This window comes from Panthera tigris, chromosome B1 (genome assembly GCF_018350195.1).
Source record: "Panthera tigris isolate Pti1 chromosome B1, P.tigris_Pti1_mat1.1, whole genome shotgun sequence".
Lineage (NCBI taxonomy): Eukaryota > Metazoa > Chordata > Mammalia > Carnivora > Felidae > Panthera > Panthera tigris.
Genome location: NC_056663.1, coordinates 122,005,362 through 122,033,099, shown reverse-complemented (window position 1 = coordinate 122,033,099; position 27,738 = coordinate 122,005,362). Strand labels below are relative to the sequence as shown.

Genomic DNA, 27,738 nt, shown 5'->3' with positions numbered 1-27,738 from the left:
TAAAAATCACTTTTTACTGCATTTTTCCATCACAGTCAATTTACATCTTCGTATAATTACCAAAAACTATTCCTTACCCCACTAGCTTAAAATTAATGACAGTCTCCAGACAGGCAGTCTCCATGAATAAACAGGGAACAGTTAGGGACTAACAAGGCAGGTGGGCTTTGGGGGACAAAGTACTAGAGAAAAATGGGCTGCAGAGGTGTGAGCCTCAAAAAATCTACGTAAAAAGCCCTCACAGGTCCTTGGCTAGTTTAAACTGTGACATTCAGAGTACAGGAACAGCTGAGCCAAGACTTCAGAGGCGAATAACATAAGACTGGGTTCAGACCAAGCCAGAGTGGGTGGGTGAAATCCTCAGCTTTCTGATGAAATCCTAGAAAGGCCATGCCCTAGGAATCAGGTGAAACATATCTAACAAAACCTAAAACCAACCTTTGACAATATCAAGGTAATCTACCTATAAATTAAGTGCCTCAAAGAACCAAACTCTACACTCTTCAGGAGAGAACATAATCCTGTGTCTCTATGGGAAAATAGCAAAGTCTTAATAATCAAGATTGTTACAGTAAAATAGAAGAAAAGATAGAAAGATGAAAAAAAACAGAGTATTTGAAAATGAAACTGAGAGTGCCTAGGTGGCTTAGTCAGTTAAGCATCTGACTCGGTTTAGGCTCAGGTCATGATCTCATGGTTCCTGATTTTGAGTTCTACACTGGGCTCTGTGCTGTCAGTGTGGAACCTGCTTAGAATTCTCTTTCCCTCTCTCTCTGTTCCTCCCCGCCTTGTGTGTGCTCTCTCTCTCAAAATAAATAAACTTAAAAAAAAAGGGAACAAATCTATTTTAAAGGAACCAAATGGAGATTATGGAACTGCCAAGTACAATGTCTGAAATTAAGAGCTCTCTTAATTTGATTAACAAGAAATTCAACTCAGCAGAATAAGACTGGTGAAATCAAAGATAAGTCAACAGAAGATATTCAAATAGAGACAGGGGGAAAATAGATGCTAAGAAACACTGGTATCAATGACAGCCTAACTATGAAGAGAGCCCAAATGCCCATCAACCGATGGATAAAGATGATGTGGTAAATACATACACATACACACATACACACACACACACACACACAAATGGAATATTACTGAGCTGTAAAAAAAAAAAAATGAAATCTTGCCATTTGCAACAACGTGGATGGAGCTAGTGTGTTATACCAAGAGAAATAAGTGAAAGAAAGACAAACACCATATGATTTCATTCATATGTGAAATTTAAGAAACAAAACAGGTGAACATATGGGAGGAGGGAGAAAAAAGAGAGGGAAACAAACCATAAGAGACTCTTGACGATAGAGAACTGAGGAGTTGGAAGGAGGTAGATGGAGGATGGGCTAGATGGGGGATGAGTACTAAGGAGGGCATTTGTTATGATGAGCACTGGGAGTTGTATGTAAGTGATGAATCCCTGAATACTACTGCTGAAACCAGTATTACACTGTACGTTAACTAAAATTTAAATAAAAATTTGAAGAAAAAAACACTGTCGAAGAGGTTTATTAAGTTCAAAGACAAGATGAGAAAATGGGACAGAAGCAATACATAAATAATGACCAAAATATATAGTATCTCATCTGAAACTCAAGTCACAGACTCAAAAACCTGAAGGAATTCCAAGCAGCAAAACACAAACAAAACTGTATCTGGGCACATCAGATTCAAACTACTGAAAACTAAATATAAAGAAGCCGTATTAAAAGCAGTTAGGAAATCGGTGTTGGGGGCGGATGGGTGTTTCAGTTGGTTAAGCACCTGACTTCGGCTCAGGTCATGATCTCACAGTTCGTGAGTTCGAAAGTCCTACATTAGGCTCTGTGTTGACAGCTCAGAGCCTGAAGCCTGCTTCGAATTCTGTGTGTGTGTGTGTGTGTGTGTCTGCCCCTCCTCTCTCTGTCAAAAATAATTACTAAAAAAAATTTTTTTAATAAAAATAAAAGCAGTTAGGAGGGAGAAACACACACACACACACACACACACACACACACCCCTAACTTTCCAACAGCAACTATGGAAGCCATAAGACAACAGAATATCTCCATGCTGAAAGAAAAACTGTCAACCTAGAATTCAATGCCTAGGAAAAATATCCTTCACAACCCACCCACCCCACCCCACCCCACCACCACCCCACATACACACAGGTCCAACATAAGGGGAACACCAAAGGAAAAGTCTTCAGGCTAGAGGAAGAATAAGATCCCACTAGGAACATGAAAATGCAAAAAAGGAATGAAAAGCCCTGCAAAAGGTAAATCAGTGGGTAAATATGTAAGAAACTACATATTAGTTTAAAGGAACAATAATAATGATGTTTTAGGGAGTTTAAAATATTAGTGATTGGTCCTAGCAAAGGACAGAGTATATATATGGATTTGTGAGGTTGGGTATGCAGTATATTCTTCCTCCAAAAGTTCAGTAAATTCTCTTATCTAAAAGACAAGTAAAATTTACTCATAAGTTCCAAATCCTCAATACAAACCATACTTTCAGAACATTTATTTAAACAGTTTATGTCAGCAGCACACTAAAAAATAATTAATTATAGTATGAGTAATTACAAGTTTCATGAGGTCCAAAATGTCACCTAACTCAGTATTTTCCTTTCTTTTTGGTTACTCAACTCTTTTCACAATTAGGGGAATGATAAAAGACTCAGATGGTATAAAAAGTCTCTGGACACATAGAAATTGAAAGCAGTTAATAACAGGAAAAAGTATATTCAGTTCCTAGAATTTAAAAAAAGTTTCTTTTAAAATTTAAAAGTCCTACCTTAATTGATGTTTTAGTCTTTATACTAAGAATATATAATTTTAGATTTTTCTTATAACCAAAATACTCAACTTTAAAAAATGTGTCTGTGGATATATGAATAAGTATAATTTAAAATCTTTCAGTATTCACTTTTAATATAGAAATATGCTAGGTGTTAAGACAAATACTCTAAAAAAAATATTAACCATAGACATTCATCTTTTCAGTAGTTAAAACCTCTTTTTCATAACGTAAGCAGTATTGATGTTTCTTTTATTTAGTCTTTTAAGTTACTGTGTGCAGTTTAATAGTCTTCTGTTTAAAATTTTAACTTAAGGATTTCTCAAACTCTTCTAATAAAGCAAAAATGGTTTTAATAGCCAATTATTTTCAAGATGGAATACAAAATACTCTATGAAAATATTCATATGGCACAAACCAAATCTAATAAGATTTAGAAACCACTTCATGATAGAAATTACCTATGAAAACATTAACATTATACAGGGCACATTTTCAAAAAAAAAAGAAAAAAGGCATATTTTCTTGGCATACATTTTCTCATTTAGGTCATATTTTGTTATGACCATCTACTTTTCTTAGCAGTCCATTCTTTTTTTTTTAATGTTTATTTTGAGAGAAAGAGAGGAACAGGCACACACAAGCAGGAGAGGGGCTGAGAGAGCAGGAAAGAGAATCCCAGAGGGCTCCGTGATGCCAGCACACAGCCAGACACGGGGCTCAGTCTCAGGAACTGTGAGATCATGACCTGAACCAAATTCAAGAGTTAGAGGCTTAACTGACTGAGCCACCCAGGAGCCCCTCACCAATCCATTCTTAATCAGCAGAAATTTAAACCAAAAAGCTTACTATCAAACACTCACCTTCTAAGTTTCTTGCAGTTAGGTTGTAAATTACTGCAAAGGAAAAAAAAAAAAAACAAAACTTGGGACTATTGAGGCATGCCTCATTAAAATCATTTCCTGCTAATTTCTTTCAACTTATTATATTGTTGTTATAAAACCTCTTAAGTTTGATTCACAGAATCGGAATTTTTTTTAACTGAGATAAAACATTAGAAAAATAATATCAATGTAGGCTATTTAAAACTTTCAGGCTAATTCAGTGGGGGTAGTCCATTCTACAGGGAAAGTCCAATTTCTAAACAACCTCTTGAATCTATGGCAACATATACAATGAGAAACGATGTCCAGAATGATGGCCATACTATATTAAACTCTTTGATCAAAAAATGATTTATAATTACCACCATATGCCAAACCAGAACAAAGAAATAAAATTTATTTTTCTAAGGGACTGAAACAAAAAAACCACTTTCGTTCCACTCTTAAGCATAAGCCTGTAACAAATCTCCAAATTATCCATTATTTGTCCTAATTTGCTAAGTATTTCTAATATAAACTGAATTTGAAAATAAAATTATCTTAAAATTTTATCTCCTCTTAAAACTATTTGTAAAGTTATTAACTACCAAGGTTTCTGAGACTTAAGATTACCATGAAATAGGTACAGGAGGGCTATGTGGTATTTGTTAACAACAATTTCACAAAATTCTCTCTGAAAGCTCCATAGCAGGGGTTTTCATGGTATGTTTAACAACTGATTCAATCAGTTATTTTTAAATGTGGAAGATCATCAAATCAGCAAGGAACCAAAATTATTGTATGATTGTAGAAGAACTAAAAAACATTATTTTATAACCTGTCATTTTTATTGTTGCTTTACATATAGAGCAAATAATAAGATAGTTTCAAATTTACATTCAATTTAAAAACAAAATTCTTCACCGCGAAGTTCCACAACATTCCTATATCTACTCTCTCAGCTTGATAGTCTCCTCTGTAAGCAAATTTCATTGGAAATTACATCTTAAATACCCATGCTTTACCAGTATTTCTAAATTTTAAAATTATGCAAAAACACAAAAGGCTAATTTAACAGATTATAGCTACTCTCAAAGTAATGAAATACATTCTTTCCAAGTTGTTATTTAAATTCCAATTAACATACAGTGTAGCAGTAGTTTCAGGTATAGAATTTAGTGATTCAACACTTAACATACAACACTGGGTGTTCATCACAGCCCAATGCCCTCCTTAAACCCTTCCCTCCACAGACCTCCCCTCCAGTAATGATCAGTTTGTTCTCTATAGTTTAGAGCCTGTTTCTTGGTCTGCCTCTTTTTTTAAACCCCTATTTTGTTTCTTAAATTCCACATATGAGTAAATCATGTTTTTCTCTGACTTGACTTACTCAGCTTAGCATAATACTCTCTAGCTCCATCCATGCCATTGCAAACGGCAAGATTTCTTTCATTTTTTATGGCTAATTATCCAGTGTGTGTACACACACACACACACACACACACACACCACAGCTTCATCCATTCACCAATGGACGCTTGGTTGTTTCCATAATTTGGCTATTGTTGATATTGCTATTAACATTGGGGTGCATGTATCCCTTCAAATTAGTATTTCTGTATCCTTTGGGTAAATACCTAGTACTACAATTGCTGGATTGTAGGGTAGTTCTATTTTTTTTTTTAAAGAAATTTTTTTAATGTTTTATTTATTATTGAGAGAGAGTATGAGCTGGGGAGGGGCAGAGAGAGAGGGAGGCACAGAATCCAAAGCAGGCTCCAGGCTCTGAGCTGTCAGCACAGCCCATTGCAGGACTCGAACTCGTCAACTGTGAGATCATGACCTGAGCTGACTGAGCCACCCAGGAGCCCCTAGGTAGTTCTATTTTTAACTTTCTGAGGAACTTCCATACAGTTTTCCAGAGCGGCTGCACCAGTTTGTATTCCCATCAACAGTGTAAGAGGGTTCCCCTTACTCCACATCCTCGCCAACACCTGTTGTTTCCTGTGTTGTTAATTTTGTTCCAAGTAATCAAATACATTTTTAACTTAAAAGACAAACTATACTTGAAAAACTATTGTATAAGACATTTCAGGTGGTGAGAATGGAGAGCACAAAGCCATGAGATAGTGCAGTGCTTAACTAGAAGATGGTAAAGAACCAATGAGACTTAAAGAGTTCATGAAACCAAACACACACTAGAACAGTGGGCTGAAGGGAGATTGTGAAAGGCCTCAAAGGTCAGGCTAAAAGTGTACCTTTCATCTTGTGAGCAATGGAAGCCATTCACTGACAGATCAAAATGATTAAATACTGATGACAAGTAAGGGAATAGAAAAGACAACGAGTTTAAGTGCAAAATATTAAAACTGTTTTTGGATTTGCTGAGTTAATGAGATTCAAATAAACAAGCTGTCTTATAATTCAGTGGTCCCAGGGCTCAATAGGTGTCATAGCAAGAGAAGAAAGTTGGGGGGGGGGGGGGGGGGGAGTAGAGCAAGGGTGGGACAAGTCTAATAATTAGCCACAAAGAAATCTCCAGCAACTTTTGAATGTTGCTACAGCATGGTAGAACTTAGTAACATTCTGCAAAAACCAGCACATGTACCACACACAATATTAACTTTGTGGGTCAATCCTAATATTATAAAGCTACTCCGTAGATATAGTATTATCTCTCTAATCTGACTAAAGTTTAGATTCTTCCTTCTAGCCATGTTCAATTCTACACTGCTTTAATTCCAAAACCATGGTGTGCTTTTTCATGGTTATGAACATTCAAGATTTTTCATTAACTCAACCCAAACACACAAACTATCTCTCCTTAGAAGTAACAATGAGCCTTACCCTCAGGACACCCAATTAGTGTCTTCCATTACTTCAATGAACAAATATTACTACTGAGAACTTCCAGAGTCTCCCAACCCCCCACACCTTTGGGGCATCCCCTAAACCTTAATTTGAAGTAAGCAAAAATCAATAGTTCCCTTGGCACTAATAAGTTAGGTTTTAAAACAAAGTGTGGTCCACAGACTTCTGCTGGTTGTAGTCTACAATGAGGTTAGGTATAGAAATAGAAAGTAGGGGTGCCTGGGTGGCTCAGTCGGTTAAGTATCGGACTCTTGGTTTTGGCTCAGGTATGATCTCAGTTTGTGAGATCCAAGCCCACATGGGGCTCTGTGCTGACAGTGTGGAGCCTGCCTGGAATTTTCTTTCTGCCCCTCCTACCACCTCCAGCACGTGCATGTGTGCGCTCTCTCAAAATAAATAAATAATATGGAACATAAACACTTAGAATACTTCATAGAAATCTGACAGTATTTTTGTACCTGGTCACACTAAAAATAGCAAATTCAGGCTTATATTTTTGTGCATTTTTTTCACTTTTATCCTATTTCCATGATTTACAAAAACATTACAACATTAAAACTGTTTAAAAACAAAATAGAAAACAAACTCATGTTCTGCTAGAGTATGAGAAGCACTGGTTTAGGTCACATACTCTCGAGCCATGTCACCCAGATTAGAATCCCAGCTCTGCCATTCACAGTTGTATAATTGCAGGCAAATTCAACAGAACAACAAATAATGGATAATGATATTATTGGTAACCCATTTTCAATACCACTTTCTCATATTCTCCCTTCCTTGCTTCACTACTTTTCTTAGCAGAATTAGAAAAGACCAGTTGCAGAATTAACAGAAATATAAATGCTATTATGGCAAAGATAACTACAATTATCTCTACAAATTACTCCACATTTCAGTAAACTGAAGGCACTACATACATTAAAGATATGAAATAATGAGAAGAGTAAGCAAATAAGAACAGAAAAGGATGGTGTTTTATGACTTTTAAAGTGGTAACACCCATCCTCACACTTCATCATAGGTAACACTTACAAAGCAGTTACTATCAAATAATGTGCTACATATTTTTATATACGTTATTTCAACATTTATATAAACTCAGTCAATATATTTAATCTTCACAATACTGTGAAACTACTGTTCTCTCTGCTTTTCAAATTTAAGTGCTGAGAAGTTACTATGGACTAGTTGTACTCTACACTGAATTCAAGACTGTCAGGGTTCATGGATAGGAATACTGTATGTCTTGGTTTTACCTGTTTGTTGTTTCAGCTATTAGAACCTTCGTTCACTCTCAAAAGTGCCCCAGAGTTGGAGAATAAATTACATATGGTACTAAGGTACTCCTATCAGGCAGCATACCCCTGTGCTGTATGTACTATACTAGATATAGTATATACTATATATATACTATACACTATATACTACACACACACACACACACACACACACACACACACACACACACACACACTATACTTTGTGCCACAGCCTCAGGCTCAACACCTTCACTATCTTGCAAGCGCATGCCACTGCCAATAAGCTAGGGAAAAAAAAGGCATAAATGGTGCACCTCACACTCCCAACACACACAAAATCCCACTAGGATAAAAAGCAAGAAAATGCCAATGATTAATCACAGTGGTTTATATTGTTATACAAGACAGCATACGAATTGCCTATGTGGTCAAATACCTCAGAAATACAGGCAAGTATAAATAAAATCCTCTCTTTATGGATATAAATAACTGGAAGGAGAAAATCATTTCCTACAAGTATGATATGTAAACAGACTTCAAGATATTCTACTCTTCCTTCTCGTCTCCAAACATTCAGTTCCTAGGTCTCTTGCAAACAATACAACTCCCCGAGCACTCTCCCATAAGTAAATTACTATAATTAATTAACAAATACACAAGAACAAGTGGTTTTACCACTTGCCTTGTAAGGTATATAACTTGGTGTAAACACTGAAAAGTATCACAAATAGTTTAAATCAATTGTTTTGGTTGTTAAAGTGATACCAGCTAATCCATCATCCCACATCACAAAAATGGAGGCTGTGGATTTTGCAGATCTTCTTCCTTGTCATAATAAAGGATCAAAATAGTGATATTTGTGCTCTAAAATAAAAAGCTGAAGCAGAAAAACAACATATGCAGATTTAGCAAAATACAAACCTTTTAAGTTTAAAGCACTGCTCAAATGGGAGAAAATTTTTCCATGTAAAGGACTGTGAAAGCCCATATATCAATTCCAATTCAAAAGACATTACTTATTTTAATATTCTTCTCAATTGATGTAAAATGACATCTACACAACAAAAAATACTTGAAGCAGAGGTATAGACGGGAAGAGCTGTAATGATTTGTACAAATTGTGTCTTATCTAAAAGTGCTGCAAAATTTAATAGGTGTTCAATCTATTTGAGTAACAATAACCTAGTTACCTCACTAAAATTAATGACTAGCACTAAACTTTTCAGTGAACAGAGTTGATTAAGTTTGCTGCTCTACAGCTTAAAAAAAAAAAAAAAGGCTATCTCTGAATAGACAGCAAGGTATACTTAATCACATTTTACGCATATTAAAAAAAAAAAAATCCCTACAGGCCACACTTGAATTTCTGATCTTCTGGAATACAATTTCAAAACTTGGATGCATATGTCTTTTTTTTTTTTTTTTTTAAACGTTTATTTTTGAGACAGAGACAGAGCATGAACAGGGGAGGGTCAGAGAGAGAGGGAGACACAGAATCGGAAGCAGGCTCCAGGCTCTGAGCTGTCAGCACAGAGCCCGACGCGGGGCTCGAACTCACGAACCGCGAGATCATGACCCGAGCCAAAGTCGGACGCTTAACCGACTGAGCCACCCAGGCGCCCGGGATGCACATGTCTTAACTCTTCACTAGAAAGAGTTGTAGGCACCTTGTTTCATTTAAGATAACCTGACACCCAAATTACTCTGCACATCTTATGTTGCTTAGGACAAGATCTCAAATTCAGAAACGAAAGCGTGATGATAGAGACATAAATAAACATGTGTGATCTAGAATGACAACAGGCTAATGATAAAATTTAAATGTCAGTGCTATTTAAACCAAAGGCTACCAGAGACTCCTACTTTACAATAACTAAGGAAATTTATAGAAGTTAAACATTACACAAAATTAAAAGTACTTCAAATAACATTAAAATGATGTTAGGACAAGCATTTTCACTGCACAAAATTACACTGGTTCCAGTAGCATGATAATTTCTATTTCAATTATTCTTTAAGGCTTAAAATTACAATCTGAAAGGCAAACGTTTTAAAGAATTAACTGCTGCTTCTTTTTAAGTTTATTGCTTTTAAAACTATAACAAAACGTAATGACACTGAATGTTAGTTTAAAAATCAATCTTGGGGCACCTGTGTGTTTCATCAGTTAAGTGCACAACTCTTGGTTTTAGTTCAGGTCATGATCTCATGGTTCCTGGGTTCAAGCCCCATGTCAGGCTCCACACTGACAGCACGAAACCTGCTTGGGATTTCCTCTCTCTCTCAAAATAAATAAATAAACTTTGGAGTGCCTGGGTGGCTCAGTCAGTTGAGCACTGATTTTGGCTCAGGTCATGATCTCATGGTTCATAAGTCTGAGCCTCACCTATCAGCTATCATCTATCAGCACAGAGTCCGCTTGGAACCTCTATCCCACCCCCTGCCCTCAAAAATAAACATTAAAAAAATAACAATAAATAAACTTAAAAAAATCAATCTTTACATGGCACAGTTAAACCAGCAGCTGAATTCTTTCTAAATTCTACATGTTTTTTAAAAGTTCTATTAATGTTAGGGGCGCCTGGGTGGCTCAGTTGGTCAAAATGAATAAATAAACTTAAAAAAAATTCTATAATGTTAAAAGTTAAAGATTAATATTATATTACATATACATATATACGTATATACGTATATATACATATATATGTAATATAATATAATTATAGCTTTTTTTTTTAAGGTAAGCTCTACTGCCAATAGGGAGCTCGAACTCATAACCCTGAGATCAACACTCACATGCTCTACCAACTGAGCCATCCAGGCACACCAACTATAATTTTAGTAAGAAAACTAGACTTAATATTTAAATTATCTTCCAAAAGAAATCAACTTATATTTCTTTCAAAAAATTAGAAAACTATAGGGACAGTTTTCAAATGTCCCCAGGTTTATAGAGTATATCCTTCCACTTACTGAGCTTGTGAACTATCAAGCTTTCAAATATAAAAAGAGCTATATTCTTTATACGTCTAAAAGATTTCTTCAAAGTATCAGAACACTAACAGTTTTATATATTCTTATGTTAGGAAATAAAAAGTAGAGACAACATAAAACAAAAGATACAACCAAAAGGTAACAGATACATCATGGTGTTTACGACGTAGGCACTAAAAGTGATGCTGAGAAAATGATTTTAAAATGCTAATGTAAATGTAGGAAAAGGTAGATTACAGAAGCATATAAACAAGGAGCACTTTATTGGTGGAGGGGACACACTTTTTAATTTAAGAAGTCTTAAATAAACTGTGGTACATCCAGACAATGCAATATTGGTTCTGCACACACAAAAAATGGGCTATCAAAAGCTGTGAAAAGACATGGAGGAACCATAAATGTACATTACTAAGTGAAAGAAGCCAATCTGAAAAGATATGATTCCAACTATAGGACATTCTGGAAAAGGCAAAAAAACTATGGAGGCAGTAAAAAGATTAGTGGTTGCCAGGTATTAGGAGGGAGGGTTGAAAAAGCAAAGAACAGAGTAGTCAGTGAGACTACTTCTGTGTGACACTATAATAAATACATGTCATTATGTATTTTTCTAAACCCAACAATTGTATAACACCAAGAGTGAACCCTAATGTAAACTAAAGACTTGAGGGGACAATGATGTGTCCACACAGGTCATCTGGTGTAACAAATGTGCTGCTCTGGTGTGGGATGTTGATAGTGGGGGAGGCTGTGCATATGGAAGCAGGAGATACACCAGAACTCTCTATACCTTCTTCTCAATTTTGTGGTGAACCTAAAAACTGCTCTAAAAATACTCTGTTTAAAAGGAAAAGAAAAGGGGCTCCTGGGTGGCTCGGTTGAGTGTCCAACGTCAGCTCAGGTCATGATCTCACAGTTTGTGGGTTCAAGCCAGCATTGGGGTTGCTGCTGTCTGTGCAAAGCCCCCTTGGAATCCTCAGGCTACCCCTCTCTCTGCCCCTCTCATGTATGCACTCTCTCAAAAGTAAATCAACATTTTTTTTTAAAAAAAAGGAAGAAAGAGGTACAAAGAGATGTAGTGAGAAGAAAAGAATCCACAAACAAGTAAACCAAAACAATACCAAAGAAATCCTAGTTGCCATTACAGATGACTTTTATTCCCCCCCCCCCCAACAGATCTAAATGTTCCAAATTTACTACAACCAAATATATACTTGAATCTACTTCTGGACTGTTCAGTCTATTCCAGTGATCTGTCACTATTCAGTAATCCATCTATAGGATTTGAATTTTGTTCCTTCTCAAAATCTCACTAAAACGATGACAGATTTTTTTCTAAGTCCACAACTATAGAAAGTGCAAGGAAAAAAAGAAAAGAACTGGAACACAGAATGGACAAGTGATTACTTATCAACGTACACAGCTAGATGAAAACTATTTGGTGAAAGCTATTTGAAAAATAACTAGATCTCTCAATTCCCTCCCTCTACCTTACTAGGACTGCTGCCATGAGTTCAAAAACAAAAAAGAAAATTAAGCAACTTGGAGGAAGCAGGCAGAGAAAAGAAAATGTCTTTAAAAATACGTACCTATTATATCCTCAAAAGGTTAAAATGTTGCATCACAATTACAGGAAGCTATAAAAGTGAACATTCAGAAAACCAGAAAGAACATCTAGAAATTAAAATTATGACACAGAAAATGTTGGAAAATAAACTTCCCAGAAAATACAAAGAGAAAATGAAAGCAGGATTTAAACTGAAAAAAAAAAAAAAAAAAAAGTCAGAGAACCAGGCTAGGAGATCCAATATCTGAATGAATAACTGTTTCAAAGAGAAACTGGGAAGAGGAGAATCACAGATAAATTTGAAGTGATGGACAGGAGTTGCCACATTAAAAAAGTTCAATGCGTACCTAGCACAATGGATGAAAACACTCATGCTAATAAAGTATGTCATTGTGAAATGGGGACAAAAAAAAAAAGTAGGGGAAATGGTCACAGACACACACGTACAAAACAAAAGAAAAAAGAAAAAAAAGTAGTCATCAGAATAATTTCTGACTTAACAGTCACAACAGATGACCTGGAATGACTAAAATTCTGAAGAAAAAAACTACAGACATGATATTGCTTAGTATGCAAGGTCTCAAAAATCTTTCTCATGTATCTTTTCTCAAAAAATTAGTGGAGATTTGATCTACCAAAATGAAATAAGAATCCAAATAAGACAACAAGGAACATAGCAAATGGAGAGGCACACCAAGGAAGTCAGATGAGAGGAGTCACGAGCATAGTCAAAGACAGGTGTGCACCAGATATAGAGAGCAACATCCAGATTGGAGCAATGCAATTCAGGCTACATTCTTCATTTGATGGCTATAATGATAAAAATGCTTATTATTCTACCCTTAAAAAAAAAACAACAAACAAAACACTGATTGCCATGGTTTGTCTGGCCCAGACTTACCTTAACCATTAACCACCTTAACCATGTGTTAACAAAGCTCCTTTTCCCTCCTTTGTGCACTGCTCCTTAGAACAGCTACAAATTTCACACCAGGAGTTCACCTTTAATCTACTTTTAAAACAACATACAACCACTCTCCTAACTGAGAGTTCTCTGCCTGGACCACTGGTTTCCCCAAGAGAGGCTTTCGTAGAGATTCCAGGAAGCTGAAGCCATCATAAAGACATGATGATGCCTTAGGTGATGAGTATATAGGTCTTCAGTTTATTACTCTAAAACTTATACAGATGTGTATCTTTTGTTTTCTACAAATAAACCGTTCACAAATAGAAAGGGAGGGTATCTCTAAATATATATGTATGTGTGTGTGTATATATATATATATATCTATATATATATATCTATATATATCTATCTATCTATCTATATCCCAACTATAGTCACAAACTGTTTTATCTAACCAGTTTTGTTTTTTTTAATGTTCATTTATTTTTGAGACAGAAAGGCAAAGCAAGAGCGGCGGGGAGGGGCAGAGAGGGAGGGAGACACAGAATCCGAAGCAGGCTCCAGGCTCTGAGCTGTCAGCACAGACACAGGGCTTGAACCCACAAACCGTTGAGATCATGACCTGAGCAGAAGTCAAACACTCTACTGATTGAGCCATCCAGGCACCCCTAACCAGTAGAGTTTTTAAAATTTCAATTTATTGCCAAAACATTTACCTTGCAACTATACTATCTCATGCATGGAAATGATACAGATAAAAGTCTATTCACCACGGACTGTTGGAAATTTCACAAATTGCTGGAAACAACCCAAATATTGATCAATAAAGAAATAACTATGTTTAAGACCAAATTATGCAATACACACCATCAGAAAAAAAAAAGTGAAAGCTTTATGTGCCGATATACAACACTCTAAAACACCACTTAAGTGAAAAACATAATGTGCCAGAATAGCGTATATAGTTGACTACTGTTATTTAAAAAAAAAAAAAAAAAAAAAAAAAAAAAAAAAAAATATATATATATATATATATATATATATATATATATATATATATATATATACATCCTGTTTACTTACATACATATATATATATACACACACACACACACACACACAAATCTCTACGGAAAGTCAGGAAATGACAATGCTGGCTGCCTCTAGAGGTGATTCACCTGGATGGGATCAACTAGAGAAAACAGACTTCATCATATACTCTTTTGTACAAAATGTGAATTTTGAACATAAAGTACTGTCTACTCACACACATTTTTTTGAACAGCAAAAAAAGGCTACGGGACAATTTTAATTATCTATACAAGAGCAAATAATTGCCTTTGAAAGTTTAAATACAGACAGAAGTTTCCCTAGGATAAAATTAAATAATCTCTTTAACCAAACTAGTCATATCCAGTTGAACCTTACAAAGTTAACCCAATTACAATATGCATATGTGTATGTATACATCAGGTGTATCTAGACTAGAGCTATACTGTCCAATTTGGTAGCCACTAGCTATATATGAAATTAAATTTCAAGTAATTAAAATTACATTTAAAGTTGAATGAAGTTTAAAATTCACTTCCTTGGTTTAGGGGTGTCTGGGTGGCTCAGTAGGTCAAGCGTCTAACTCTTGCTTTTGGCTCAGGTCATGATCTCACAGTTCATGGAATCTAGCCCACATCGGGCTCTATGCTGACACTGCATAGCCTGCTTGGGATGCTCTTCCCCACCCTCTCTCTGCACCTCCCCTGGCTCATGCTCTCTCTCTCTCTCTCAATAAACATTTAAAAAATAACATAACATAAAATTCACTTCCTTGGTTGAATTAGTCACATTTCAAGTGCTCAACAGGCATGTGGGGCTAGTGGCTACCGTACTGAACAGCTCAGAGAGAGAGAACATTTCCAACATCATGGAAAGTTCTCTTGGACAGCCCATATCTAGAAGAATCCTCAAAAAATAAAAACTGATTGGGGCCCGTGGGGGGCTCAGTCGGTTAAGTGTCCGACTTCAGCTCAGGTCTTGATCTCATGGTTTGTGAGTTTGAGCCCTATGTCGGGCTCTGTGCTGACAGCTCAGAGCCTGGAGCCTGCTTCGGATTCTGTGTATGTGCGTGTCTCTCTTTCTCTGCCCCTCCCCCACTTGTGCTCAGTCTCTCTCTCTCTCTCTCTCTCTCTCTCTCTCTCAAAAATAAATAAAATGTAAAAAAAAAAAAATTAAGTTAAAAAAATAAATAAAATAAAAACCGACCAACAGTGTGAATGCTTTGGGAAGGGAAACTAGGTGGCTGGAGAAATTAGGTAGAAGATAGGTTTTCTGCAATAAAAAAGACAGGACTTAGCCTGTGCCAGGCATCATCCTTAATGTTTCATTTTAACTCACTTAATCCTTACTGTAATTCAATATAATCAGTTTCCCCTATAATTCTACATATTTTCTTTAAGGCATTTAAAAACATTATTCTGACAATGAGGTCATAGGCTTCACTGCTAAAGGGACCCATCTGAATTTTGGACCATGAGCATGTATTACTAATTCAAGAAAAAAGTTGTAAAAAAATAAAACTAAATGCAATTATCTATAAACCAACATCCAAAAGAGATTTTACAATCCTAAATGTTATTTAAAAATACAATGTACCAATTCAAATGAAAAACAAAACAAAACCACATTACTCCATGCCATAGCCCATGAATCATCTGGTACATCGTTTCAAAAACAGGATTTTACATTTATTTGTGCATAAGGATTATCTATGCAGCTATTTTATGCTTAAGGTAGGAGTTTTACTGAAGGTAAAGAGTTGGGACTTTCTAGTCTTGGTTGAATTTGTTTCTTTTTTTGAACAGGAAAGTAATACAGCTTGGGGCCAGGACCTGGGTTTGAGTTCAAGTTCCCTCACTTAGGAACTATGTGACCTTGGCAGAAAAACAAACAAATATTACTTGAAATATGAATTTCCCACCTATTATTTATCCCAAAATATTGAGAGCATTAGGAAAAAAACTACAAGAAAAAGATGTACATTTCATCTTTCCATTAAAATATCAAATTTTCTTCCCTTAGTTAATAGTTGGAAGTTATCGGACTTTGTGGCTGCATAAGGTGCTGCCCTAAGATGACCATATAAAACCTCACAAAAATTCTTCATAGCAATACTAACATTAATTCACATAAATATAAAAATCTTATTGACTGTCACTATAATAAGAGCACAGAAAGATTATACTTAATTTCTGTATAGCACTTTACAGTAACCAGTTTAAAATAGCTAAAAACATGCAAATACATGTTTTAGCTCTAACAATTACTGCAGGGGCACCTGGGTGGCTCAATTGATGGAGTGTCCGTCTGTCCGACTCTGGATTTTGGCTCAGGTCCTGATCTCAAGGTTGTGAGATAAAGTCCCCAGTCCACATTCAGTGTGGAGCCTGTTTGAGATTCTCCCCCCCCCCATACCTCCCCTGCTCTCTTTAAAAAAAAAATTAAAATAGGGGCACCTGGGTGGCTCAGTAGGTTAAGCATCGGACTTGGGCTTGGATCATGATCTCTCAGTCCGGGAGTTTGAGCCCCACATCGGGCTCTGCGCTGATAGCTCAGAGCCTGGAGCCTGCTTTGGATTCTGTCTCCCTCTCTTTGTCCCTCCCCCCATTCATGCTCTCTCAAAAATGAATAAACATTTAAAAAAAAAAGTTTTTTGGGGCGCCTGGGTGGCTCAGTCAGTAAGCGGCCGACTTCGGCTCAGGTCATGATCTTGCGGTCCGTGAGTTCGAGCCCCGCGTTGGGCTCTGTGCTGACAGCTCAGAGCCTGGAGCCTGTTTCAGATTCTGTGTCTCCCTCTCTCTGACCCTCCCCTGTTCATGCTCTGTCTCTCTCTGTCTCAAAAATAAACGTTAAAAAAAAAATTAAAAAAAAAACTTTTTAATAAAATGAAGTCTTTAACAATTACTGCAAAGCCATGAGTTTCAGAGAAATTTTATGGTCTTCCTACTACCTTCCTCAAACAATTTAGCTTTTAAGACTAGCAACATACACTCAAAGTTTTTCATAACAACCGCTTAACTCTTGGCCAGACCATTCACCAAAATTACTAACAGTACAAAAGAAGTTAAGAGTAAATTCCATATTCACAAATTTTTAAAAACTTACTAATACTGTTTTCACTAGCAAAATATTTTAACTGGCAAATCATTTGAATTGACAAGATCCAGAAATCAAATGAAAAGGGGGAGGAGGGAAATGTCCATTTGCTTTCTTCAGAAATCTATCCAAAATGTTCTGGACCAGTTACTAAAATATAACCTTATGTATAACTACTTGTTTAGTCCTTGCATTCAGAAACCACAGTGCTATTTCCTTATGATTCTGTACTTCGGTCATCAGTTACCAAACACTGCAGGAAAGGGCCTAAAATATCCGCACATCTTCTTTTACAGCTGCAGCAAAATATCTAGTAAGTTTCTCAAATTAATTTTCCCAGGTCAAATAAGGAAAAGACGTAACACGGAGAGACAGTGTCATGGTTAAGAATGCATACTCTGGAATCCGGCTGCTTTAGTTTGAACTCCACCCCACCATTTATTAGCTGTGTGATCTTCACCAAGTTAGTCACACAAAGTTACCCAATGTCTTTGTGCCTTGGTTTCCTCATCTGAATTAAGAATAATATCTAGCTCATAGGGTTGCTGTAGGATTAAATGAATAAATATATGCAAAGCACATAGTGTGGTGCCTGATATATATTAGTGCTGTATGTTAGCTATTATTAAGAAATAAAAATCTGCCTGCATTAAAAATCACACAAATAGGTTGTGTTTATAGGTCATTTTTATGGTCAGTTGCTTAGAACTCTAAATCCGTATCCCTGGAAATTCAACGTTAGTCACGTTTGTCCTAATTCCACAGAAATTTACTGAACAATGTGACTAAATTACAGCTTCCCACTGTTTCTATGGAATAATGTATCAAACGTTCCAACTGGGAAAAAAAACTTATTTTCCAACCACATTCCCACATACCTGAAAGTCAAAAGTGATCCTTTCTTTTTTCTCCAGACAAATAGAACTTTTGAAAGAACACTAGTGATTTTTACGATAGAGATAGGAGTAGGAAGAGTATCTGAGGGTTGTAGATCATAAGCTTTGCATTTCTTGCTATTGGCCAAGGATTGCTAATCAAAAGGGAGCTATGTGAATTTCTTAGCACACAAAGAAAAAGGTGAGTATATACATTATGCATGGATATACTTGCATGCAACACATTCATGGAATATTAACTTTATCCAGTTCTTCATAACTGACATTATGAACTTGACATAACTTCATAACCTCTGAATACTGCACTTGAAAATCAAAATCATTGGAAGATATCTTTGTATTCCCATTCTTTCAACTAGACTTAGAAATCCCAGTCAAGGTCACACAGATATTAAAATTAGACTATAACCCATGCTCATTTCCATTTCTCCAGAAAGCCTCTATTACAAAGATGGAAAAACTCACAGGTACCAGAAGGGCTAGGAAATTTCCAGTAGTAGTAGTAGAGAACGAAAAGTAGAAATTACCATTGCTAGAATAACCACTTCACAAGGTCCTTGTTACATCCAGGTACTTGTACATTCTTTACCTTAGTTAAACTACATATTTTTAAATTTTGCCTAGAATTTGCTGTCCAAATTGGATTAGGCTTACCTAATTCATTTAACATTGTATTCTCTGCAACTTCAGTATATAGACTATGTCTGCCTTCTAAATTGGATTTCTCTAAGTCAAATAATTATGCACAGTATTAATTCAAAGTATAAAATAAAGTGAAATTTGAAACATGAACAGAACCAAATTTATTTGGTTCATGAATGAACTTTGATACATGTAGTGGGTTTTTTGATTAAGGCAAAAATATGTATGGGGGGTACCTGGGCAGCTCAGTTGGTTAAGTGACCAACTTTGGCTGAGGTCATAATTCATGAGCTCAAGCCCCACATGGGGCTCTGTCTGCACTGAGGGCCTGGAACCTGCTTCTGTCTCTTCTCTCGGCCTCTCCCTCACAATCAAGCACTCTCTCAAAAATGAACATTTTTTAAAAGTATATTAATTTGCAAGGTCTGCTTGTCAATCAGTCTCTGATTAACCAAAAACACTGAATTATATACAACATATTTGTCAATACATGTGTAAGCCTTATTTACTTTTAATAAACTCTTCGCAGTACAATACATGTTTCTGAAGGATAAAATGGAAACATTGGATTAGCTGTTCAAGCTAATTCCACTAATGAAATTAATGTAGTTTTAAAAATCTAAAAAATGTAAAAACCATGTAAAACTATATACCCTTTCAACTAAAACAAAAACAAAACAAAACAACCTCTTACCTTAAAAAGAACAAGTCAAAAAACAGCCCAATAATTAAGAATGCAGAATGAAGATAAAGCTACAAAGAAACATGACCCACTGGAAGCAAAATGGCCCGGGGAAATTGCTTGCCATGTTCATGACTAATATTGAGTCTAATTTTGACCTAGTCACAATTCAAGTGCCAACAGAATAACAGGAATGCACTATTGATCCCAATGTTCAAAATTTTGCCATATTACCTGTAAAGAGGTAAAATTCGTCCATTAATTTGCCCTATCAACCTTCTCAACAAATTTAATATTTGTAAGCTACATCTTAATGTAAAAGATCTCTTACACACACTTGATTAAAATCAAGTAATAGCAAACTGAAAATGACTGATATTTTGTGTTAATTTCCACAGATAAAAATTCCCCAAATGCCTATGAAAGGTGGGACAACCAAGAAAAGCCCATAGCTCTTTAAGTGCTTATGATTATGCCCAAATGAAAAGCAATAACGAAACTCACAAGCTAGTTAAAGTAGCAGTGAACAAATACGGTTTCTGGAGGCTTCAGCAGGAATACCTCAATCGTAATCGATACTAATAGGCTGCTTTAAGAAAAAAAAACCACCCACTATTCAAAATTGTCAAAGAATTCTAAGAGACTAACCTGTGAAAAGGGTGCATTAGAAGTACTAAAAATTTGGGGTGCCTGGGTAGCTCAGTCGGTTAAGCAACTGACTTCAACTCAGGTCATGATCTCGCGGTTTGTGGGTTCAAGCTCTGCGTTGGTCTCTGTTCTGACAGCTCAGAGCCTGGAGCCTACTTCAGATTCTGTGTCTCCCTCTCTCTGCCCCTCTCCCCCTCGCCCCATGGTCTCTTTCTCAAAAATAAACATTAAAAAAATTTTTTAACAAAAAATAAAGTACTAAAAATTTGCCATTCTCACTAAAAATGAATATATCAGTCTACTTTACAAACATCCTCAAACTACTACTGGCTTTCTCCACTTTTCACACACTTTAGGTTTTTAGGTTCCCTACTCCCCAAATTTAAATGCAGTATCTAAATTTCCCTGGGTCAGCACCAGAATGAATACTATACTGTTATCATTGACCACATCACTGGGAATTAAGTTCCTTAAGAGTTTACACTGAACAAGGTATAGAATCACATTTTGTATAACTCTGTATCCTAAAGAACATTTGGTATAACCTCCTAAACATAACAGAGGCTATAAATATTTACTGACTCAAAATAGTCCTTCAACACTCTGTAGTTCTGTTCTGTGCTGTTGAAACAAAACTGCATAGCTCTGCAAAATCCAAAAGACTTAAATGTTACTGATAAACTTCATAGAATACATTATTTAACAGCTCAGATATGTTAGCCTTGTTCCTATTATCAGCTGTAATGTTTTTTAATGATGCTACTACCGTGGGTAGGAAAGCAGATCCAGTAAAAAGCGAATATGGAAACTTGTTAAAAGGGAGTATTTTCATATTCATCCTATACCTTTATTTGGAACATGAATGTTCCAAAGTCAGTTAACTGTATCAGAAAATTAAGAGACAGTTTTGCAGCCAACCTAATTTTCAGAAACATAAATGAAAACTGGTACCAATAAAAAACAAGTAACCAAACAGAAGAACTGCCTTAAATTCTGACAAACAAGCTAAGGATAGTTTACATCAATGTAATGAAAAATAAGTCTTTTTGTATTCTATAAGCCTTTCCATGGCTAATTTTTGACCTAGCTATGAAAGTCTGTAAAAAGTCAAAGCAAACTGGTAAGTCATTATCAAAAATCACAAACTACCATTAAAGATACACGCAAATATCTGGCAACCAAGGTCTAGAACTGGTTCGAGTGTCACAGGTCTTCTAGTTGTTAAAATACTCCATATTATGCCTCTAAAACAATTTCACTTAGATGTGACATTCCTAAAACAGCAACCCAGGCCTGTAAATGAGCCAGTGCCGGCAAACCAAACTACGACAAAGATATCCTCTCTTCTTTGGGCGGTAACTACCAAAGTACTGGGATCGGCTTGCTTCAACTAAGTTTAAGATGGTGCCTAAGCTGAAAGGAAAGCCGGTAGAACGGGTAAAAAAAAAAAAAAAAAAAAAAAAAAAAAGTATGGAAAACCAATTTTTAAAGTTAAGTTCCTATTTCCAATAAACTGTGCCTTAGAAATCTTTCAGACGACAAAGGCTCGTTAGGACAGACGGATCAAGACCCATCCGCATTCTTGGAGACGTGCGCAGAGCGAAAAGGATGAATGAATGGAAGACAGGCGCGTGTGAAACGCAGCAGGTCCGGCCGGCAACTAGACCAGCAGCAGCGATCAGTAGGCCTCGCTCCTCCCCCTTCCCTCCTCCATGACAGCCCAGTATCAAGCATGGAGGGGAGAGGACAATGTGATCCCCGTTTCTCACCACCACCTCCCTTCATCCTACTCTGAGAGCTTTACCGCGCTACACGAGGTTCTCCTTCCCGCCCCAAACCTTTCTCGCCTCCCCAGCCGCCAACCCCGGCAACTCTTGAGCGCGCTGGAGTAACATGCGCTTGCCCCTCTCGGCTCCCCTCGGCGAGGTCGAAGCTTCTCCGCGCGTGCGGCGGCACCACTCCCGCCCAACCCACCCTTCGGCAACGCGCGCCCACCGGCTCCCTGGCCCACCGGTCTAAGGAAGACCCGCGCACGTCTGGCACCCGAACCCCCAGGCTGGAGCTCGGGAGGGAAAGAGGGAGGGAAATTCTACTCCGGGGCTCCCTCCTCCATCTCATTCCAGGCCGTCTTGCCGCCCACCCTCCCTGCGGATCCCGGCGCCCGCTCGGAGCCAGTCCTGCACCCTTCTATCCCGAAGACACAAGCCCCACACACCTAGCCCAGGGCCCCGATCACCCTCCACCCTTGTAGACCACCTCGCGGCTTCACAGGAGGCGCCGTGCCGCCCCTCCCCCACCTCTCTCCCCCAGCTCTTGGGCCCCCACCAGAACGTGTGCGCTACACGCCGCCGCGGCCAGCCGCCGGGGCGCCCCCAGTTGCCCGCGGAGAGGTCAGACCCAAGAAGAGGGGGAGGGGGCAGCAAGAGGCAGCGTGCGCGCCGGGAACGCCGTCCCGCGGGGTCCCCTAGTCCGAAGGGAGACGGAGCGCGGGGACCGGTGGGGGTGGGGGCGAAAGGCAATACTCACCGGTTCCACAGTCGCCATCTTAGATCGATCTGATCGCACAACCGCTCCTGAAGGGGGGGGTGAGAAGAAAAAAATGAGATTCAAACCGGATTGGCCGGCTAGTGTTCACGTGACCGACGTGTCCGTTTGGCCCTGGCGGCGCCTGCGCAAGACTGCGGCTGCGTGGGTAACAAGAGGCTTCTGGGAAGTGGAGTCTCTTGCTCACTCACTCTCCCTCTCTTTTTTTTAAGGGAAAAGAAGTTTAAAAAAAAAAAAAAAAAAGGACTTGTCACGTGGTTGGTGAGCTGGGTGCGCGGTTCTCGGCTGCGGACCCTAGCGAGTCGGTGCGTGGTTTTTAGTCCTGTGCTCTTCCGCCTGGATAGGTGCTGTAGCGTTTACTGCCAGACATTGCTGCCGTGTCCTTTGTTGCCCTGTCCTCCCATTTTCCCCCGAAAGTTGGGAACTGCAGGCTCAGCGCGCACAATGAGGTTTCATCTGCTTAGCTGAGGTCCTAGGACAAGTTGTCTGTTTATTTAAATTTTGTTTGACTTCCCACCATTTTCTCTTGCTTTCCGAAAGAGGCGGCGATGGAGAGTCGTTGTTTAAAGCAATCCACCCTCCCCCGTCCCCGGCTCTGCTAACGCTGGTGGTCACTCATTGCCATCACTGCGAAAGGGGGTGGCAGAACCGTCCACAGTTCCCAGTTGCCACAGGTTGGGGGAGGGGGAGTGCACCCGACAGCTTTTCCTGCCCTAAATCCTGAGATTAAGAGCACAGGGCTAAATCTTGAGTAGAAGTAAAAAATTATTGGAAAGTTCTGTCTTCTCAGTTCCACTATTCTGCTTTAACGTGAACGGAAATAGCCTAAGTCCAGGTGCCAGCCAGGGAAGCCACTCCGGGCCCCGCTGACTAAGCCCTGGACTGACCGTCAGAAGTTAGGTCGGTCAACTATGACTCTTGACGTTGACTCATTCTCCTTAGGCAAGTGATTCAGTGCCTGGCATTTTCATTTATGAACCACAGATGATAATACACTTACCTCACAAGGGTGTGCTGTGGTAATGATTGTAACCAGCTTTGAAAATGCATCCGACTCTGTAAGCACTTAATAATAAGCAACCTCGTGCCTCTCCCTTAATGTTTTTTAAAACAATATTTAAAATTTTTCTTTTGTTTACTTTGTCGTATTATCGTGTACAACAATGACATTTTAAAGTTTCAAGACAACTTTTTTCTTTATTACTGTAGCTACCTACAACAGAAGCTTTAATGTTCAGGAAAATATCACTATATTCACAACAATCATTGGCAATTAGAAATTTATCCCCACATTGGCATCCTACATTTCCTTTCCCTCTGTGACACTACGCTGTTATTTCTTAAGACGGTGTTATTCTGCAGTCTTGATGTTAATAAAATAGAGATAAATCTAGTAGAGCACTACTATAAAGTTCTAGTTAGGAAGACATATCATTACTATCTTCCATACTTCTTAAGAATGTTAATACTAAAATATCAGTATAAGTAGGCTGCCTGTGCCTGCCCGCTTATTGTGTTGCTGATGTCCAGACCTGTGTCATACCTATTATTGAGTACATAATGGTTGCTTGAGTTGACTAACACATAATTGAGACTGTATAAGAACTCAAAACCATTGCCTGTTCATATGTTTTGGTTTCCCTGGATGTCAGAGGTGATTAATGAAAGCTTTTTTCCAGTCAGCTTAGTTCTAGTAGGCTTAAAAGTAGATGGAATTCTAAAACAAACAAAACAAAACAAAAACAGGGTAAATGAATTTCTACTTACAAAGACGATCTACTGTTAAACTATCCAAAGTAATTACAGTTGATCTCAGTGTATCTTCTTGTAGTGTCTGGTTATCTTCTTTGAGGAGATAACATAGATGTATTTTCACAGTGCTGCTAGAAAACAGCAAAGAATTAAGGAAATTTCAGTCCCCATATGGGACTGAAATCCAGTGATGTTCTTAAAACTTTTTTTAATGATAGCTTCTGTTTTATTAACTTTTCCCTTGATTAAAAAACTACCCACTTTTGTCAGTCAACCTAATACTTCTATAATACTTGTATATGCTTCTATTCTTTGTAGCTTGATTTCTCTCCTTTTTGTATACACTTTGTTGCATGTGTTTTTATGGCACATTGATGGGTCTCCACCTAATACATCTCCATTAGATTCTGATTTGGTGGTTAAGTTTTTATCCATGTGTTTATGTGGTTTTGTTTTTTCCAGCTTGAAATATGCAGAGAAGAAATGTTATACTTTATTTTTCTGTTAATCTACAGAAAATTCCATTTGTCATCTTACTGGCATATTCATGCTTATTCTTAAGGAAAAGGGCAATAAAAAGATATATGAAATGGGATATGGTATTGAAATATATTCTACTTCATTTAGTTAGTTAATAAGTTAATATATAACTAATGGTTCAGTATAATATCATGGTAATTATTATTTGTAAGCCTGGGATGATTGGTTATCATTTAGCATGTATAGTCATGATCTTTTCCCTACATAATATATTTCTCAAGCTGGCATATTACTACTAGCCTTTATAGATTTAACTCATGGTAAAAGATTTTAAATAATTTGATAGAACACATAGGTTGTTTTTATCATTTATTTACCTCTTTGTCATTGTAATTTTCAGTTTCTAGATAACAAGAGTCATTGTTTTGCTGGGCATTGTTCAACTATGGTTCAAACTGATCACATCTGTTACAATCAATCCCTCAAAAATATTATTGCTGCACTCTCTAGGATTTTTTTCTAAAAGCCTTGGAATTTTAGATAATCTGTTCTTATTAGGTACCTTTTTTAGTCTTTCTTAGTCTCTGATCAATATTAAGCAACCGTTTTTCTTAAAATGAGTAGATCTTCAGAAGATGAAAGAAGATATGAAATTGCATAATAAATGATCCTTAATATTACAGGGTTGGCTATTTATTAGCTTTAGATATAATCTAAAGCAACCTTTAATTAACATTAACAGTGAGGTGTTTTTTTTTTTTAACCTTATTCACCCTCTTTAAACTTGATCGTGCCTTAAGTTCTATTTTTTTTGTTATTGTCACTTTCTACAGGTATGTTCCTTTAGGAAAGACCTAGGTGGGATGCCTGGGTGGTTCAGTTGGTTAAGCGTCTGACTCTTGATTTCAACTCAGGTCACGATCTCGCAATTCCTGTATTTGGGCTCAGGGCATGATCTCCCAGTTCCTGGGTTTAGGCTCTGCACCATTAGCATGGGGATTCTCTCTCTCCCTCTGCACGCCCCTGTCTCTCTCCCTCCCTCTCTCTGTCTCTCAAGATAAATAAACTTTAAAAAATAAAAAAAGTTTATTTTTTTTAAAAAGGAAAGACCTAGGTGATGGCTTGGGACAGGATAAGTAATCTTTTAATTATCGCATTTATTAATTTATTATCCCAATTCCACCACTTACTGTATGACAGTATGCAGATTATTTAGTCTCTTTGTGCCTCATTTTTTAAGTGGGCTCCACGCCCAATGTGGGGCTTGAACTCATGACCTGAGATTGAGAGTTGCATGCTCTACCAACTGAATTAGCCAGGATCCCCATCTTTGTGCCTTATTTTTGTCATGAGTTAAATGTGCAGAATAATAGTACTTATCTTGTTTGATCAGTGTGAGAAATAATTGAATTAACCCATGTAACATGCTTAGAATAGTTCTTAGAACATGGTAAGAATTCAATGTTAACTACAATTTTATAGTTACATAAATTTCTTATTTCTACTTTTTAGTTTAGTGTAATATGCTTAAGAATTATTTTATGCAGAGAAACAACCACAGCCCATTATCTTTAAGGATACTCCGAGTTTTCAAAGTCAAGTAACATTTACTGATTTCCTATTGCATAACCAAGTATTTTTCATATCAATTATTTCATTTGACCTTTACAACAATTAGGTGAATTAAATGTTATCAACCCCATTTTAGAGATAAAGAAACAAATGCAGTAAATTTAGGGGACATATACAAGTCCACACAGTCAGTGGTGAGCTGGCATTCAAACCCAATTCTCTTGACTCAAGATTCTTTCCTCCATACCATAGCTGCTCTCCTCTGGTAGGTTCTTCCAAATGCTTGCTCCTCTTCAAAGGACTTCTGATACTAAGTTCGTTTACAGAACTGACAAACCACTCAAGAAGTACTAAGTCAGTCATGGGAAATGTGTAATCACTGGCAGATATTTAAAGCACATGGGAAGCCCAGGCACTTCCTTCCTGGACTGTAAAATCTGCGTGGCCTGCTAAGTCATAGAAATATAAATAGTTCAGTACCCGTATAAAGAAGCGTGACTAAGAACCAAAAGGATGCAGCTAACAAGCATCATAACAAGCACTCATTCATCTAATGAATTGAGCCCATCACCTAGTTCCTTCCCTCATTTCACTCAGGTCTATGTTTTAAAGCCATTTCCTGACAAAACACTTCCTTGACCACCCTAAGTTAGCATACTCATTACTCTTTATCTCCTTACCTTTCTTTCTTTTTCTTCAGACTACGTCATTACCCTAGCTCTAAACCCAGTATCATATTAAACGTTATTTAATTAATTGCAGGTTGTCTCCACTGGTAAAAGAGTAGCTTCTTGTGATTTGTAGGTAGATTGCTAACAAATATTTGGGAAAATTCAAATCTAATTTTTAAAACTACATAAAATTCTAGCCTGAAAACTAATAATGTAATAGAAAAATTATGATATGCCAAGCACCACATTATGCAGTTTACTTGCCATGATAATAACCTCATATCTTCAAAACAATGTTCTGAGATAGATAAACTAAGGTTAAATAACTTTTCCAAGAACACAGTTTGGTCTCCAGGACTCTTAACACTGTGTAATATTGACTAGATTGTGATTGGACCACCTAGTAAGTAAAATC

The 27,738-nt window shown here is 37.3% G+C and overlaps 1 protein-coding gene across 6 annotated transcripts in view; it reads right to left on the bottom strand.

Annotated features, from left to right (window-relative positions):
* EIF4E (eukaryotic translation initiation factor 4E) overlaps positions 1-26,928 on the bottom strand; it is a 48,044-nt gene extending 21,116 nt beyond the window's left edge. The window contains exons 1-2 of one of the 6 annotated variants that reach the window (XM_015537040.2): positions 26,900-26,928; positions 22,831-22,877 (exon numbers count right to left, since the gene is read on the bottom strand). In XM_015537040.2, the coding sequence (XP_015392526.1) occupies positions 22,831-22,848 (18 nt within the window). In that variant the 5' untranslated portion in view covers positions 22,849-22,877; positions 26,900-26,928. Of the gene's footprint in view, positions 1-13,284; positions 13,325-22,142; positions 22,212-22,830; positions 22,878-23,848; positions 24,299-24,615; positions 24,696-26,899 lie in introns of those variants that run through there. The other 5 variants (XM_042984144.1, XM_042984143.1, XM_042984142.1 and 2 more) reach the window with 5 other exon arrangements.
* Positions 26,929-27,738: the final 810 nt, after the last annotated feature.